Genomic DNA, 16625 nt, shown 5'->3' with positions numbered 1-16625 from the left:
AGGGATCACATCATTAGACCAGCAAAATTCCAGTCAATGCAATAGTATCGGTCACCAAGACATCTCTGTCCATCAATATTGTTTCATAATGTTGCAGAAAATACCTAAACAGAAACTATATTTTAAATACACTGACGTTCTCCATGTTATGAGCTAATACAAGTAAACTGAGCTCAAAGGAGACGCTCCTGGCAAAGTGGTCCAGTATTGGATTGAAATTGGGAATTAAAAGGAAACGACCAACAGTAGAGAGAATGGAAATGGTCAGCAGTAAGGCTTAATGTACACGGGACATTTTACAACCTCCCCTGAACGATTTATATTGACAGATAGTAAATGACGTTCACAAATATCCCTTTTGCCACATTTGCATTTTAGGAGCGTTTAAAAATAAAAAAAGAATTTTTAGTTTTTTTTTAAGTAATCAAAAATGTATCTCTATTAAAAACGCATGTAAGCAAAACATGGCAAAACGCGAGTTAAACTCGTTTACAAGCTGTTACAGGCATTTGGCTTTTCAAATGCCTCTGAACATCCGTCTTGAATGCATTTTTTTGCGTTCCAAAAAATGTTTCTAAACTCTACTGCCTAGAAACTACTATAAACTACCCTGTGTAAATGTACTGATAAGATAACACAGAGGAGAGTTCAGGGGCAGCTGAAAAATATGCCCCACTGCTCCTAAACCTCTGTTTACCAGCAATGTACATGAAGCCTAAGAAACCAGCACATTCCCATTCCCACTCCCTGTAACCGCTCTATGGAAAAATTGGTAATTGAAGAATGAGGGACAAGCAAGCATGTTCTCTGTCACTCTGCTCTCCTGCTATCAGCGTGTCCTTTGTTGACACTACAGCACACATGTTCAACCTCTTCATGCTGCTTCTCCCAGCTATTCTGTACTGTGGATTTTTAGAAACAGTTAACAAGTCCATTTCAAGTACTTGCAAACAAATTAAATATAATTTATTAATACAGAGCTGGATTAATGTGTCTCTTATATTGACTTAGAGTTCAGCTTTAAAAATGAATGATATGTCACATGGATGACAACGCTACCACATAAAATTGTTTATGCTTTAATTTATGTGTATATTTCTATCCTTTCTTATGGTGATGCAAAAAGTGTGGAATAAATTAATGTGTCTGCTGCTCAGCCTTGCAGTATCCAGTACACACTAGAAAAGTCATATTAAAATGATTATATCGGTCTGGAGGCTATTGACCTAGCAGCTGGAATATATCTGTGCTGTGTCTAGTTTCTGGGGCAGATAATCCAAAGGGGGGTCCATATAAACTCATATTCACCATATGAACTCATATTCACATTCATTGAGTTTTGAGAGCCCTGTCCAGCTGCTTTGTTATAAGGATGCTAATAGAAAATACCTGAGGGCAGAGAAATGTACATGGACACTCATAGCGAGTACCCAAACCCTGTCCAATTTTGTCAGGTAAGAGAACCTGTTCCTTTACCTTATACATAACCTTGTGTGCATAACACAAGCGCCCTCCTATGACCTTCCCTTGTTACAGCATGCAAAGTGACTACTTGTTAGATCAGTCCAAATGTTTTCAAAAGTGAGTCTTGACAACCATAGTAGGATCTTCATTTACAGTAAACCCAATGTTTTTTTTTCTTTTAAAATGCATTTGACAAATTGAAATTTTCTTATACATAAACTTCATGTCCCACTCTATCTATAACAGATGATGTGTAATGTTCTCTCTACTATTCCATGTGTGTAGGAATCTGCACAGATCCAGAAAAACATTCAGCAGCTAAAGGAGAAGCTCCAAAATGAGGTGCAATCCAAAGAGGAGCTTGAGCACAAGTACAGGTGTGTAAACTTTGCGTTGTATTGTACTACTTTACATATCAGAAGATTGGTAAGACATTTAGCCCTAGTTGCAGGAACCAGCATGATTCATGACGTACCAGTGCCCGCATCACATCTCCCTCGCAGGCAGCTCAGACTGCCCTCTGCGAACCTCTGCAGGTGTCGATACAAAGTTAATAACCCCAGATTGGTTTACAGATCGCAGTGCGAACTGTGAATTCAGATAGGGATTTCAGTGCGAGGGGAAAAAAAAGGTTACTTGCGAATTTTTAGTGCGAATCTAATGCGAGATCAGCCATATAAACTGTATGGCTGAAATTGCATTGCACAGACATCACATGTGATCACCCGTGATATCAATGTTCACAAGTGTGAACCCAGGCTTAAAGTGGCTGTAATGCATGAAGGTAAAAACATTTTGTGTGCAACAGCCCCCCAATACTTACCTGAGCCCCATCTCAATATAGCAATGTGCACAAGAGCAGCGGCTTTGCCGGGTCTCTTCCTCTTCATTAGCTCCTGCTACTGTCAAACAGTGAGCCAATGAGAAGTGTTTTTTTGCAGGGTCACCAGTTGAAAATAAAGAAATATAAAAACCCTTTTGTCTGAGTGTGTGTGTGTATATATACACATACGTGTATGTGTGTGTAATATATATATATATATATATATGTGTGTGTGTGTCCCAAACATGTTAAAATTTACATATTTTTAGCTGACTCTCTACTTCTGCTGCAGTAAGTATTCTTTCAGTAGAATTATCATTTTTAATGTTCTTGATCTCAACTAAAATATCTACAAAATAAAAGTCTACAACAAAATGCAATGGTAAATTTATTGTAAGGCGTAAATAACTATTTGTAATATTGTACTAAAAGTTTAGGATTTGTGTGTTAATTTGTTTAGATCCATAAATTCTCGACTGGAGAAGACATTGAAGGAACTGGAGGAAGAGGTAATTGTTTCATTTATTTCACTTAAACCAGTTTTAGTTTAAATTAAAGAAGAGCTTCAACTAAATTAGACCCCATAGACATTATTTGATTTTCTGCAGATTTTTGTCTTCAGATTTACAAAGACCATGTAGTGCAAGGGCCTGCCTGATTGCATACAAATGTAAACTCTTAAGGTTTGACCTCCAAATTTTATGGTTTTGGTAAATCTGAAAAGTCAAAAATCTGCAGAAAATCAAATGGTGTGTATGGGGCTTTACTTTTACATTTTTGAATAGACTGGGAAAGGCTTAATACCTGAGTGGTGAAAATATATAGTTTTAGACAAGTAGAGGCGATATTAACCAAAACAAAAATCAAGATGGGAAAAAACTCACACTCTGTAATAAACAGATATTTTATCAGTAAAGACGATGTTTAAAAATAAGAAAAAGGGAGGGAGGGGGAAGGGGGACCGGAGAGAAAAAAAAAAAACAATATACGGATTTAATTGTCCATTATGTTTTTTATATAGTCCAATAAAAGTAGATATTTTTCCGGGAATTCCACAAACAGGGCTGCCACCAAAGAGGAACTGAAACCAGGTTTCCAGATTGCTACAATACAAAAACAAAGAGAGGGGCGCCTCTGGGTGCAGATTTTAAAAATATGGTTTTATTCTTAAGCTTTTTAGGTAAAAAAACTCACATTTCCATCAAAAATTAGGAGCAATATAATCCATCCAAACACTTCAGATCAGTCATAACTTCAGCCGATTCACAGTACGCTTGGCCGCTTTCTACATGCCTCCACCATTCAAGGGAAACCTCTGATCAGAAGAAACACTCTTTCATGCCAAACTGAAAACAGATCTCTTTGCAGAACATCCCGGATCCTCCGTTCCTCCTCGTGCAGTCTGCCTGGGGTCAGGGGATGGTTCCCGGTAGCGCCCGTCCTCGGAAGGGGCACAAAGGCTCCGCTAGGAAAATAAATGAGGGGGGGTGAATCCCCCAGCCTGGATATATAATATCCCATCATCTGCCGCTGTATACCATAGGGGGGGGGGGTAGATTGGTGGGGGGGGGGGTTCAATAAATGGCAAATTTAGCAATGTTATGACCGATCTGAAGTGTTTGGATGGATTATATTGCTCCTAATTTTCGATGGAAATGTGAGGTATTTTTTTACCTAAAAAGCTTAAGAAAATAAAACCATATTTTTCAAATCTGCACCCAGAGGCGCCCCTTTCTTTGCTTTTGTATTGTGAAAATATATAGGCAGATGTTTGAACTGTGGCTCTGCCTAATCTGAGGTAGAAGAGCAGTTTACATACCATCGCCTGATGTAGAACAGAGCTAGAAGTCACCTGCTCCTCGCTGCCTTCTTATTCAACAATAGAAGCAGTGCATCCAGATTGGTGCAACCTCATTATAACCATGGGAACCCAACTTGGACCATATATATGGGAACAGCCTCTTGCTTTGAGCTTTTGAGCATAACAACCATATGTCCCAACCCCACTTTGTTTCAGTGCTTGCTTTTTTGCTAGTGTCCTAAGGTGATGGATTTTGTCCTTTATGGAGAAATCGCTCCTATTGACTTTATTACAGGCATACCCCACTTTTAAGTACACAGTGGGACCAGAGCATGTATGTTAAATACAAATGTACTTAAAGTGAAGCAATACCTTTCTTCACTTCTTAATGCATACTCTCAACACTGGCTTTATGGGTAATCTTGGTCAACTTGACATGCCATTGCTCCCAGTTTTTAACATTTAACAATGGTGTCTATGGGAAATCTTGGTCAGCTTGGCATGGCACTGCTCCCGAACTATAAGTAACAGGAACACCAAACTTGGCAATCCAGGACTACTACATAGTAAATTATCTAGGCAAGCTGGCTGACCCCAAAATCGGATATGGTGTAGTCCTGGGCCCCTTCTTGTTGCTCCCCATGTTTGGTGTCCCTATCACTTATGATTCGGGAGCAGTGGCATGACAAGCTGACCAAGATTTCCCATAGACGTCAATGATGATAAAAACCAGGGGCAGTGCCATGTCAAGCTGACCAAGATTTCCCATAGACGCCAATGTGTTTGTATTCGTGAGGGTACGTAAAGCGGGGTATGCCTGTATTTTATCTTTGAATTCTTCAATCAACTTCACTGTCTTCTAGTACAATAGAAACCGTGTATCCGGATCAATGCGAATGCGGTAAAACCTTATGAACTGTACCCGGACCCCACACCGTGGGGAATGACCTGTATTGTTGCTTCAAGGAACTGGATCCTGCATAGGAACTCACCTTGGCACTTTGCAACATGTTTAGTTAGCCACAGGTCTATTAAGTGTATATTATGAAAATTCCCATCCTAGAGGACTATTATAGGAACAGAGATCCCAACTGGAGTATTTTACTCCCACTTCTTGCTCTGGTGATGACTCTAAAATGTTTGAATTTTTTTCATAACTTTTTGTCTTGGTGGCAGTGGTCACAAGGACAGATAGAAGGAAGAATCTTTCCAGTAGGATCGCAGACAGCAGTGAAAACCTAAAAAAGGCTCTAACCCTTCTCCACTCAATGAAAAAAATAAACTTTTGCTTTTACATACTTTAACTGAGTGAAATTCGCAATGCACTCTGCACGCAGTCTCTGCTTTTTTTTTTTTTCCTTGTCATTAGTAGTATTTTATCCGTTACATTTTTCTTTGTTCTTATTGTAGGCAAATTCTCGGAAGAACTTGGAGTCCAGTAGTCGGCAGCTGGAGAGAGAGAAAGCTCTTTTGCAGCACAAGAGTGCAGAGTACCAAAGAAAAATTGAAAATGAGGCGGATAAGAAACGCAGCCTAGAGAATGAAGGTTTGTGAGCTGCGATGTGTGTGCCAGATATGGAAGGAATGTGAAATTGCTAGGATCTTTTATACACTTGATTGGCAGTGGCTAAGGAGGTGTGTAATGCCTGCTGGCTTAACTACAGGAGACAATGCTGGCAAACTCCATTCTCTGAGGCTCAGGAGAGCTCTTCATGCTGAATTAGCCCAGAATTGTTGCCTGTGAGATTTCTAAATCTACATAGCTTGTTGTGGTACTGAACCTAAGCATCTTTTGCGCTGCTGTAGAAAAGTGCGTTATAAGAACAGAGTGTGTGTTGTAGCCAGGAGCCTGGTTAAAACATCTTTCTAAATGTTAAAGTGGAGCTCCACCCAAAAGGGCAAGCTTTGCTTGTTTGCCTACTCCCCACCCCTGCTGCCACATCTGGCGCCTTTTGGGGGGGGTTTGGATACCAGGTTTTAACAGGTACTGCTGCTCCAACCCCCCCCCCCCCCCCCCCAGCCGTTCCATTCACAATGCGCAGCACGCTTCGCATGCATAGTAGGAAACCAGCTGTGAAGCCGTGCCGGTTTCTCTTAGTCAAACCGATAGCCGTTTGAAAAATTGGCTCAGGTGAGGATACCGCTGGATTCCTGGACAGGTAAGTTCCCGAATATTAAGCGTCAGCCGCTACAGTATTTGAATCTGATGACTTTTTAAATTTTTTTGGGAGGGGAGCCTGGAGCTCCTTTTTAAGTGAAAGCAGAAATCACGGTCACTATTCCTTGTCCCCTTTTGGGCTATCAGAAGGCAGAATGAGCCCATTCTGGGTAAACTCTGATATCAGAGCTTTTCTAGATCGATGGCACCCCTGTCACTTGTGGAGGGGATGTGACGTCTTCCATCCAGGAAAGCTCAGAATATTGCCCACGGTGGACTTACTCTGCCCTCTAATAGCCCAAAAAACGGGGCACTTTTACAGGGAGGAGGTCCTGCTCCACCATGCTTGAAGCCCCATTCCACTGAGGACTTAAGTGGAATAGGGAGGCAGCAAAGGCACAAGGGATGACTATAGCTTTCTGAAGAACTGGGCTGCGTCAGTAGACCCTGTCACCTGACCATGTTAAGCTGGCCATACAATTTACGATCTGATTGTACAGTCCATGTGCAATTTTCTTTTGATATCCAAAACTGTGTAATGTGAGGACCCTCCAAACAATCTATTCCATTAGTATCCAATTGAACATGTCCATGTTGTTGGTAGCTCTAAAGGCAGTTGTGTAATCTGATTGTAACATGTATTTGTGTGTTCTGTACTCCAGTTCATGGTATCTCCCCATGTGTGGATCCTACACTAATCTATGAAAGTAGCAACATTAAACATATTGATTTAACTATTTTTAGAGTAAAGTCTGTGTGGAAGTAACCAAAGCCCTCCATGCATTAATATATGAAAATACTAGATTTGACCAAACTTCACAGATCACACCATTTTCTGTTGGGGAAAGATAAGTGATGCACAAAGTGATTGTTTGATCTTTTGTTTTTGTAAAAGGGCTTTTTTCCTTTACATCACAGAAAATACTTTCTATTTTCTACAGTGAATAGCCTTAAGGATCAACTTGAAGACCTGAAAAAAAGAAAACAAAATTCACAAATCTCCAATGAGAAAATAAATCAACTCCAAAGACAGGTGAGGTTTTTTCATTTATTTTTTCTTTTACTGTAAATTGAATCCTTTAAATTGAGTGGTCTGCGTTCATACTAGACATTTACTAAATGTTTACACTCATACTAGGCACCTAACTTTACCCCTTTATTCCCAGCTGGATGAGGCCAATGCTCTCTTGCGGACAGAGTCTGATACAGCTGCCCGTTTACGAAAAACGCAGAATGAAATGTCCAAACAGATTCAGCAGCTGGAAACAAATAATCGTGAACTCCAGGATAAGACGTGCATGTTGGAGAATGCGAAACTGAAGCTAGAGAAAGATTACATCAACCTGCAGTCTGCTCTGGAGTCTGAAAAGAGAGATAAAACACAAGGCTCAGAGGTCATCAGTGACCTTCAGGGTAGGAATATACGCTGTTTAAAATATAGTCTTCTTGTTCAACTTTCATACAAACTCAGAAGTATGTTGTAGTTTGAAATCAAAATAAGTGGACTTTGCTTGGCCTATTTATTTATTTATTTTTTATAGCCACGCAACAGCGACTTTAAACAGGCTTATATGCACTGTTCTCTTTTTATCTTAAGGCCACAGCTGCTAAATCCTCCAAACGTTAATATATTTATCTGTTGAAGTCATTGAGGGGGATAGACTTTATCCAGGGGGTCAGTTAGGTCTCATTCAGTCAAGTTTGTTGTGGTAAATCAAGGTAAAATGCGTGCTTTACTTTCATGTTTCCACTTTGTGGGGGAATGCGTTGGGCTTAGAAAAAAAAAAAAGAGGTGCAGGTCAGTTTGTTTTTGTTTTGTTTTTTGGGAGGGAGAAGCTTAAAAATGGGCAGCAAGAATTCCACTTCCATCAGATAGTTTAATGCATGAATTCCATGACCACATGAGGATGCTGCTTTTGAATATTTGGACAGTACACTCTTGACTTAATCTCAGCAATTCGAACAGCTGGGTACATGTTCTCAGTTTTTGTTTACAAATTCATTTTATTTTTTTATTACATTTTTTTTTTTTTAATATGTAAAGAGTGACCTTGAGGGACAATTGGCAGTTGCCTGTCTTGGCTGATGTCTGTCCCTTTCTTCTGTGCTGTTCTGCAGGTCGGATATCTGTTCTGGAGGAGGACGTAAAGAAAGGGAAGGATTTCCTGGCTCAGACGGAGTCAGAGAAGAGACAGCTGCACGAGCGATATGGTGCCCTGGAGAAGGTGACTTTTTTTTTTTTTACCAGCATCTGATTTGTTACATTATATACAAACTTAGTATCAAGCAGCTTAAAGTGGATGTAAAGCGAAACATCAGAATTGAAATAACCAGTCTACCTCACACAGTAAAACAATAGAAGCCATCTGCACCCAGTCTGGTCCAGAAAGAAGCAGCCAGTCATCTACAATCCTCTCAGATTTTCAGATTTCCTACAGTAAAGAAAACCGACACACACAAAAAATTTGTGTCGCCATCTCTCCTCTCCTGGACTGACAGACTAATTAGGAGAAGTTTGCATGGGCATGAAAGAAGGGGTGTGCGTCCCACAGCCAATCACAGATCGCTACCATAAGGAGCTCCAGCCAGAGGAGACTGATGCAGACTTACATAGCAGGAGGAAGACACCTACACTTATCTGTGCTCATCTCTGAAAACTGAGGGGGGGGGGAGGGGGAGATGCTTGAACTGTCATCATTATCAGAGCAAACAGCTTCATGCAGATTTAACCCCACAGCTGCCAGAGGGAGAGCCGAGCAGGTGGATACAATTAAGCCCTCAATGGCAGTAAACGTGCTCAGCCATTGAGAGGGTGAATTGTTTTCTCCTGCTCGGCTCTCTCCCTGGCAGCTGTGGAGCTGTGTGAAGCTGTTGGGCTCTGATAATGATGACAATTCAAGCATCTCCCCTCTTCCATTAGCAGAGATAAGCACAGATAAGTGTTGGCTGTGTCCATGTACTGATTCATGATATTTGCTCGGGTCCCTCCTGCTATATAAGTCTGCATCCCCTGCACCTCTATATATCAGTCTTCAGTAAGGATGAGCGAAGGAGTGTTCAACTCCACGTGCCTGCACCCGCCAGGCAGCTCACACTGTGCAGCGCTAATCACAGGCAGCTGCACAAATCGGGAAATGTCTCACTACCTGTGATTAGCGCTGCAGAGTGTCAGCTTCCTGGCGGGTGCGGGCACTTGGAGTTGTGAACACGCCTGTGCTCATCCTTAGTCTCCAGCTCGGCATTCAAGCTGAGCTGGTGTGATTGCCAGGGGAAAAGGGGAGTGTACAGATGGGAGGGGAGTCTTGTGATGTGAGGACTCCATCCCCGAGCTTTGGCCTGTAGACACGCTCACGGACTGGCATTTTTCAGAGGGCTGTAACAGGCACAGGGATGAAAAAAAAATGCAGATACAACTAATGTGCTTTTAAAGAAAGGGCTAACACATGCTGTATGTATCTGTAATGGTTGAACATGAGGTTTTACATCCACTTTAACCCCTTTGCCAACGAGCATACGCATATATGCAGCCTCACAAAAATTAGTGTTTATCTGTGCAGCCTCATATTTGTTCCACTGTGTTTGTGCTGAGTCCACACAGCACACTCTGAGGACATAAACTGTGCTCTTACTGAGAGCTATGGGTCTCCTACTAGCGATTGGGAACAAGGAAGCCTGGTTCCTGATTATCTGATTGCTTCTGATCTGATAGCCTCTGGTTGGCTATCACAGTGATCAGTAAAGAAGTGTGTGTGTAAAAAAGAAATTAGGAAAAATAGCTAGATCAGGGTTTGAGTGTAGGTCAGTGTCGGGGTTAGTTAGGATCAAAGGTCAGTGTATTTTAGGTTGGATAGAAAAAAAAAATTAGTGTCGGTGTGCTTTAGGTTTGATTAAAAAAAAACTGCACACTTTTGTTTCTGGGCTGTACTACAGGTACAAACAACACATAACATACACATATGTGGTATCGCTGCAATCGTCATGAACAGGAGACTCTATTTTAGGTTGTTCTTTGGTGGTGGGTTATGGTAATAGCAAGAAATATACAGCTACTTTTTTAAAAAATATATACTTTTTATGCTGTTTTATGTCAGTTTTCCTTTCATGATAGAAAAAAAAGTCACCAGCTCTCTGCTCAGACATGTGAGAACTAATCGATCAGCAGTGTTCGATCGCTTGGTTCTCATTGTTAGAGGTGCCAGGGGACAGTATTCTCCTAGGGAAGTATAATTATTTAAAAAAAAATAAACATCTCTTTTAAGCGGGGAGGAAAATGTTGGATTGAGTAAGGTGAAACAAGGATACTCATGTCTTAGTAAAATAAAAGCTGCAAGAATTAAGCAGACGGAACATATTACAGATACATACATCCAGTAAAATTGTTGAGCCAGTTTGTACTATTATTTGTATTATTATTATTATTATACAGGATTTATATAGAGAACAGTTTGTACAGCAAGCACTTTACAACATGAGGGCAGACAGTACAGATACAATACAAGAGGAATCGGAGGGCCCTGCTCTTGCTTTGCTTAACCATGCCATTGTGTGTGTGAATGTAGGAAAAGAACAACCTGGAGATTGACATGACATACAAGCTGAAAGCTCTACAGCAAGGTCTGGAGAAGGAGGAAGCTGAACACAAAGCCACCAAGGCACGGCTGGCTGACAAGAGCAAAATCTACCAGTCTATTGAGGAGACCAAATCGGAAGCCATGAAAGGTAGATTGATTGTTGAATTCTTCCTTACCATCGATTGCTTCTAAAAATGTTTGAATTGAAAGAGGAGCTCCAGGCTCCCCCCCCCCCCCCCCAAAAAAAAGGAAGTCAGCAGCTACAATTACTGTAGCTGCTGACATTTAGATAGATACTGTTGTGCTCCATTCCAAACTGTGGGTTCTGCTATTACCTGATTGCTTTCTATGCCCTTTTTTCCTTTTCTCCGAACGTTAATTTCTTCTAATAATGTTGCTTCATGCTGTTTTACACTCTCAGGAGCTGGAGAACTGTGAGCATGGTTAGATAGTTGACATGGCAGCAACTATCAGGCTTTTTAGAAATGTATACATCTTTGAACGTGTACCTGGTGATAATACCATGGCAATCCTTGTTCAGGCAGTTCCTGTTATGGGGTGACCACTGTAGTTGTGCTTGTTCGAGTTCACCCCTCTATATGCTCCCAGACTACAAGGGACTGCACCAACACACACTGCAAAGGCATTGTTGTTTCTGTCACAATATTCTTCCAGAGAAAGACTGTGCAGGTAACTTAACCTGAAGTGAGTGCATGTAGACAGGAACAGCCTGAAAGAGGCTGGAGGAGATCAGCAGCACTGAGATACCAAAAAGGATGTAAAAAAGTTAGTGTTATACCGTCTTTACAAACGGGAGCAAATCTAAGTCATAAGTGTGTAACACTGAACAGTGGTAATAATTAAGGACGAAATATTCAAATGTGTTCATATTCCCAATACTTAAAGGTTCTTTTTAAGCAACCCCTTTTGCTCAGATTATTTTTCAGTGCTGTAGTAGTTTGCCTGACAATCACTCTGTCATGCAATACTTTACCCAAATTTTAAAACCAAATTGAATGCAGTGCTAATACCATTTACCTGACTTTATGAATCTATGGCAATTAAATAATAAATATGAAATTTATAAAAAGGACTTCAACCAATAAAAAGTTCTAAGTGCCATTACACGTAGCACATGGGCAGTGGCAAAAGAGTAGGCTTTAACGTCCACATGCTTTACATATATGTCGCTGGACAGGCAGCGTTTCTGTGCTGAGAAAGCACTAACTGCACGCTTCCAGCACAGATACTGAGCTGTTAAAGACAGCTCTTGGTCTGTATTAATGAAGTGCACAGTTGGCGCACTTTCAGCACTGAGACCGAGGTGTCAAAGACAGCTCTTAAACCAGATTAACGATTGGTAGCCGGCAGAACCAACTTCCAATCGCATCACCACTGTCGACAGACAATTACAGAGGTCACATGATCGCTGGTCCTTCCCGTCCGCTGGACGTTCAAGACTTTGCAAAGGAATATCGGGGCAAGTGGGAAAGGGGTTAAATACTGTGCCTTCTCTTCATTCACTCATAAAGTGAAATAGCACTATCCATGCAAAAAAGTCTGTAACATAAACTAATATTTTATTAGTGAGTTCAAGTGTCTTCAAACGTTCGTTCGTATTCAGTAATAATGGCTCAGGAAGAAACCTAGAAGACTATATATATATATATATATATATATATATATATATAAAGACTCCTTCCATGATGTTACCCAGATTCGCCTAGGAGTGTGCTGTCCACAAGTGGTTAAACAGAATTTCTATTAGTTCCTGGTAGTTAAATGCTTGTGCTTTGAAAGGCTGTTTTATGTTGGGAAATGGTTGTAATACCTTAAGTGTGACGCACAACATGCCATTGGTCTTCATTTTTTAAGTGTAGCCATGGGGTGGACTGAGAAGGGTGAAACTAAGGCTGGATTCTTCCTGTGAGCTATACACAGGGCTTAATCCTACCTTCTCTGCCATGACTGGACCCCACACACTACAGAACAAAGACACAAAGATCTAGTTATACCTGTGCCAAAGTAAACAGCACTCACGGTCTGCAAGGTTCAGGCCTGGCATCCTTCATATAAAGCCACGCAGTCTTCACCCAGCAGACTCTTTGGATGGATTTCAGCTCAATTTGTTAAACTTTCTGTTTGTTTCTAGATTGTTTTAAACCCTACCTTAATTAACCTTTTCAGATATCATCCTGGCTTTATTAAATAAAGGCCTGCCATGCAAATGTGATTTTTATGAACTAACCCTTTCTTCTTTTCAAGAGGTTTGCACACATTTTCCAGATAGCATTGCCTAAAGTTCCCTATTTGAATTTGTGACCCCTGTTTTGTCACTTATGTTGCAGCTAGAGCTGCCAGACCTAGCTTGGTGGGACTTAAAAGAAAAAAATATATATTATTTTCCATGAGCTGGCATTCTGGCTCTGAGATATGTGAAATACACTTTAAAAAAAAAAAAACAGTGGGTAGGTCATTTTCTTGAAGCGTGGAATGATAAAATGACATTTCCCCAGGGTCCTTTCTGTTTTGAGAGCTTTTATGCATGGCGGCTTGTACTATTCACAGATGCCTAGTGGTCCCCTCTGTAATCCCCAGCCTCATTCACTTGATAGCCTATAGATAAAATCAGCGATCTCCTAATGATATGTTTTGTACTCTTGTTGATATACTTGACTTCCAACATCTAGCATCCAGCTCCCCTATATTGTAATTCTGTTCTTTTCTGGGTTTTTTCCCGTTTTCTCCTTCTGATTATGTACTGCCTACATACTTTAAACCTAGTACACATGGGCAGAATGTCGGGCAGCACTGGCCTGTTCAATAGAAACAGGCCGACATGCTTCGGCCTGTGTACTGGAGTCGGTCTGAGAGAAGATGGCCGTTCATGGTGGGGTCAGACACAGTAGAACAGCAGGGGAGATCGCTGTACTAAAATCAAGTTATTAGAACAGTGGCTCCTCCTGAGCTGTCAGTTTTTTGGGGGTTTTTTTCAGCCCTGCTGAGTTGAATGAGAAAAAAAAAATAGAAGTGTGTATCAGGCTTAAATATGTTATTCAGGGCATCTGATTATGCACTTGGGAAGGCTGCTCTTAAAGACTTTTTGGATCTGCATATCCTTATCGCATGTACCAATTATCTTTTCATGTTGATGCATTGCTGCTCAATAAATATTGATTATAAAAAAACAAACACACCTGTCATTAGATAAAGGTGATGCTTTTGCTGAACTCATCCTGATAATGCTGCTGGTCTAACTTCTATGATAAACATTCAATGCTGTGTACACAGTCTTGCGTCAATGACCTGGAACATGTTTGTGGTCCTAAAGTATAAAAAAAAAGTCAGTTTGACAGCCAGGTAACTAGCCTTTTTTAGAAGGAAGTCAGCAATGCCAGGCTCACATTTCCTTCATGACAGGCTTAATGTATGTAGGAAGGCTTTAGAGGTTATTATACAGGATTTATACAGCGCCAACAGTTTGCAATATACAGGGAGACAATACAGAAACACTACAATTCAATACAAGATGGTTAGAAGAGCCCTGCTCCCTCAAGCTTACAATCTAGGAGGGAGGGGCTGGTAAAACAAAAGGTAGTAACTGTGAGGGATGAACTGATGAGGGAAGTAGAAGATTTGATTGGTAGCTGAAGGGAGGATAGGCCTCCCTGAAGAGATGAGTTTTCAGGGATCGCCTAAAAGTGGACAGAGTAGGAGATAACCGGACAGATTGGGGTAGTGAGCTTCAGAGGATTGGAGAGGCTCTGGAGAAGTCCTAGAGACAAGCATGGGAGGAGGAGACAAGGGAGCTAGAGAGCAGGAGGTCTTGGGAGAAGCAGAGAGAGCGATTTGGGTGATATTTGGAGATAAGCTTGCTGATGTAGCTCGGGGCAGAATTGTAAATGGCTTTGTAAGTTATTGTTAGTGTTTTGAATTGTATTCATTGGGCAATTGAAAGATGGTGGAGGGATTGTCAGAGTGGACACTCAACGGTTGGGAAGGTGGATGAGTCTGGCAGCGGCATTCATGATAGACTGAAGAGAGCATAGAGAGGAGAGGTAGGTCAGTGAGGAGGGTACTACAATAGTCAAGGCAAGAGATAGCAAGGTAGTGGATAAGTTGCTTAGTGGCATCAACGGTTAGAAAGGGGCGTATTTTGGAGATGTTTCGGAGGTGAAGTCTGCAAAATTTGGACAGTGATTGGATTTGGGGCTGAAAGGAACCCTGTCATGTGCGAAGGGACTGAGATGTTTTGTTTGCATCCTTATTGACTGCTGAAATATGGTAGAGTAGTGATCACCTGTTTACCTTTCCTATGATATCAATAGATAAACTTGAGTAATCACTACTCTATAAATCCAAGAACTCAATCATTGCTTTCCAAATGCTTAGAAATTGGCTTACAATTGTACTTTACACAGACCCTAAAATGAATTGCAAAATGCCAGGATTGGTACATTTTATGAAGCCCTTTGTGTGTGATAGAATGTCACCTGATTTTAATGATGATGGAATGCCTTATGAGGACATATTAATGCTTTTTGTGATGGGTAGGTTCCAGCATGAAAATTGATGGGATTGCTGGAAACTATAGGTTTCTCTGATAGGACATTGAAGGAATTGATTATTTTGCCTGTTTGTAATGACTGGTCATATCTGATTGGCACATAGCAGTAGTAACCAATAGTGGATCGTTCTCTTCCCGCAGACATGGAGAGGAAGCTGCAAGAGGAACGCATGTCCAAACAGAGGCTGGAGAACAACCTGCTGGAGGCAGAGAAGCAGTGCTCCATGCTGGACTGCGACCTAAAACAAGCCAAACAAAAGATCAATGAGCTGGAGACCCACAAGGACAAACTCGCTGAGGATGTAAGTAGAAAACAAAGGTTTAAATGTGCATTCTAGCACAGGCTTAGTGTTTTTGAGCTGTAATGTTACGTTTAGTTTAAAAAAAAAATGTAATGTCTATATGTGTGTCTAAGCTTACAGTGAAATACCTCTCACATATTATGTGTTTCATTTATTTTTATTCTCACCAACTCCTCAGGTTAAAAACCTAACATTAAAAACCGAGCAGGAGACGCAGAAGAGGAGCTTGACTCAGAATGACTTGAAGATGCAGCTGCAGCAGGTGAACAGCCTTAAGATGTCAGAGAAACAGCTTAAGCAAGAGATCAACCACCTAACAGAGATCAGAGCGAGCCTTGAAAAGCAGAACTCTGAGCTACGCAAGTAAGTGACGCTAATTTCCTAGACATTATGGTTTGTGGTAGGCTGAAACTCTTGGACTCTCAGAAGGTCTGTTGGAGGGAAGCAGTATAGGAGTTTTCAGTACTCCCCCCCCCCCCCCCCGAGGTTAAGCTTGAATAAAAAATATTTTTACACCAATGGGTGCTTTGGCAGTTGCTCATTACACAGGTATGCTGTGCTTTCTATACTATTTGCTAGGGAGCATTTGGTGGCAAATTAACAATCCGGTTTAGGCTGAATGGCTTGGGCTACCCTGGTCATTTGTGTTCAGTTGCAAGAAATATTCTGGAATCAGGCACTTACATTTTATCACATACATTATGAAAACGTTGGCAGGGAGATCTGGAGCAATGGGATTAAGTAATCAATTATCTGTGAGTTTATAAATGTCACCATTTAATTGCGTATTAAAAGAAAAGTGCAGGATTTGAAAAAATAAACACATACCACTGTAGATACAGCATCAATACAATGCTGCAGCTGTCCTCCACCGCCTCCACACCGAGAACTAAACTATCAAAGACTGATTGCTCTGTGCTCGGGTCCACTTTGAGCACA

The 16625-nt window shown here is 41.0% G+C and overlaps 1 protein-coding gene across 4 annotated transcripts in view; it reads left to right on the top strand.

Annotated features, from left to right (window-relative positions):
- The window catches only part of ROCK2 (Rho associated coiled-coil containing protein kinase 2), a 267460-nt gene that overhangs the window by 198465 nt on the left and 52370 nt on the right, over nt 1–16625 (top strand). For all 4 annotated transcript variants that reach the window (XM_077488794.1, XM_077488796.1, XM_077488797.1 and 1 more), the window contains exons 11-19: nt 1750–1841; nt 2748–2796; nt 5499–5634; nt 7188–7279; nt 7413–7659; nt 8365–8471; nt 10806–10965; nt 15526–15686; nt 15865–16049. In XM_077488794.1, coding sequence (XP_077344920.1) covers nt 1750–1841; nt 2748–2796; nt 5499–5634; nt 7188–7279; nt 7413–7659; nt 8365–8471; nt 10806–10965; nt 15526–15686; nt 15865–16049 — 1229 coding nt within the window. The remainder of the gene's footprint in view (nt 1–1749; nt 1842–2747; nt 2797–5498; nt 5635–7187; nt 7280–7412; nt 7660–8364; nt 8472–10805; nt 10966–15525; nt 15687–15864; nt 16050–16625) is intronic.

This window comes from Lithobates pipiens, unplaced genomic scaffold (genome assembly GCF_037356315.1).
Source record: "Lithobates pipiens isolate NorthernLeopardFrog02 unplaced genomic scaffold, aLitPip1_a1.2 Scaffold_18, whole genome shotgun sequence".
Taxonomy (NCBI): domain Eukaryota; kingdom Metazoa; phylum Chordata; class Amphibia; order Anura; family Ranidae; genus Lithobates; species Lithobates pipiens.
This window is presented reverse-complemented; position numbering and strand designations above follow the sequence as displayed.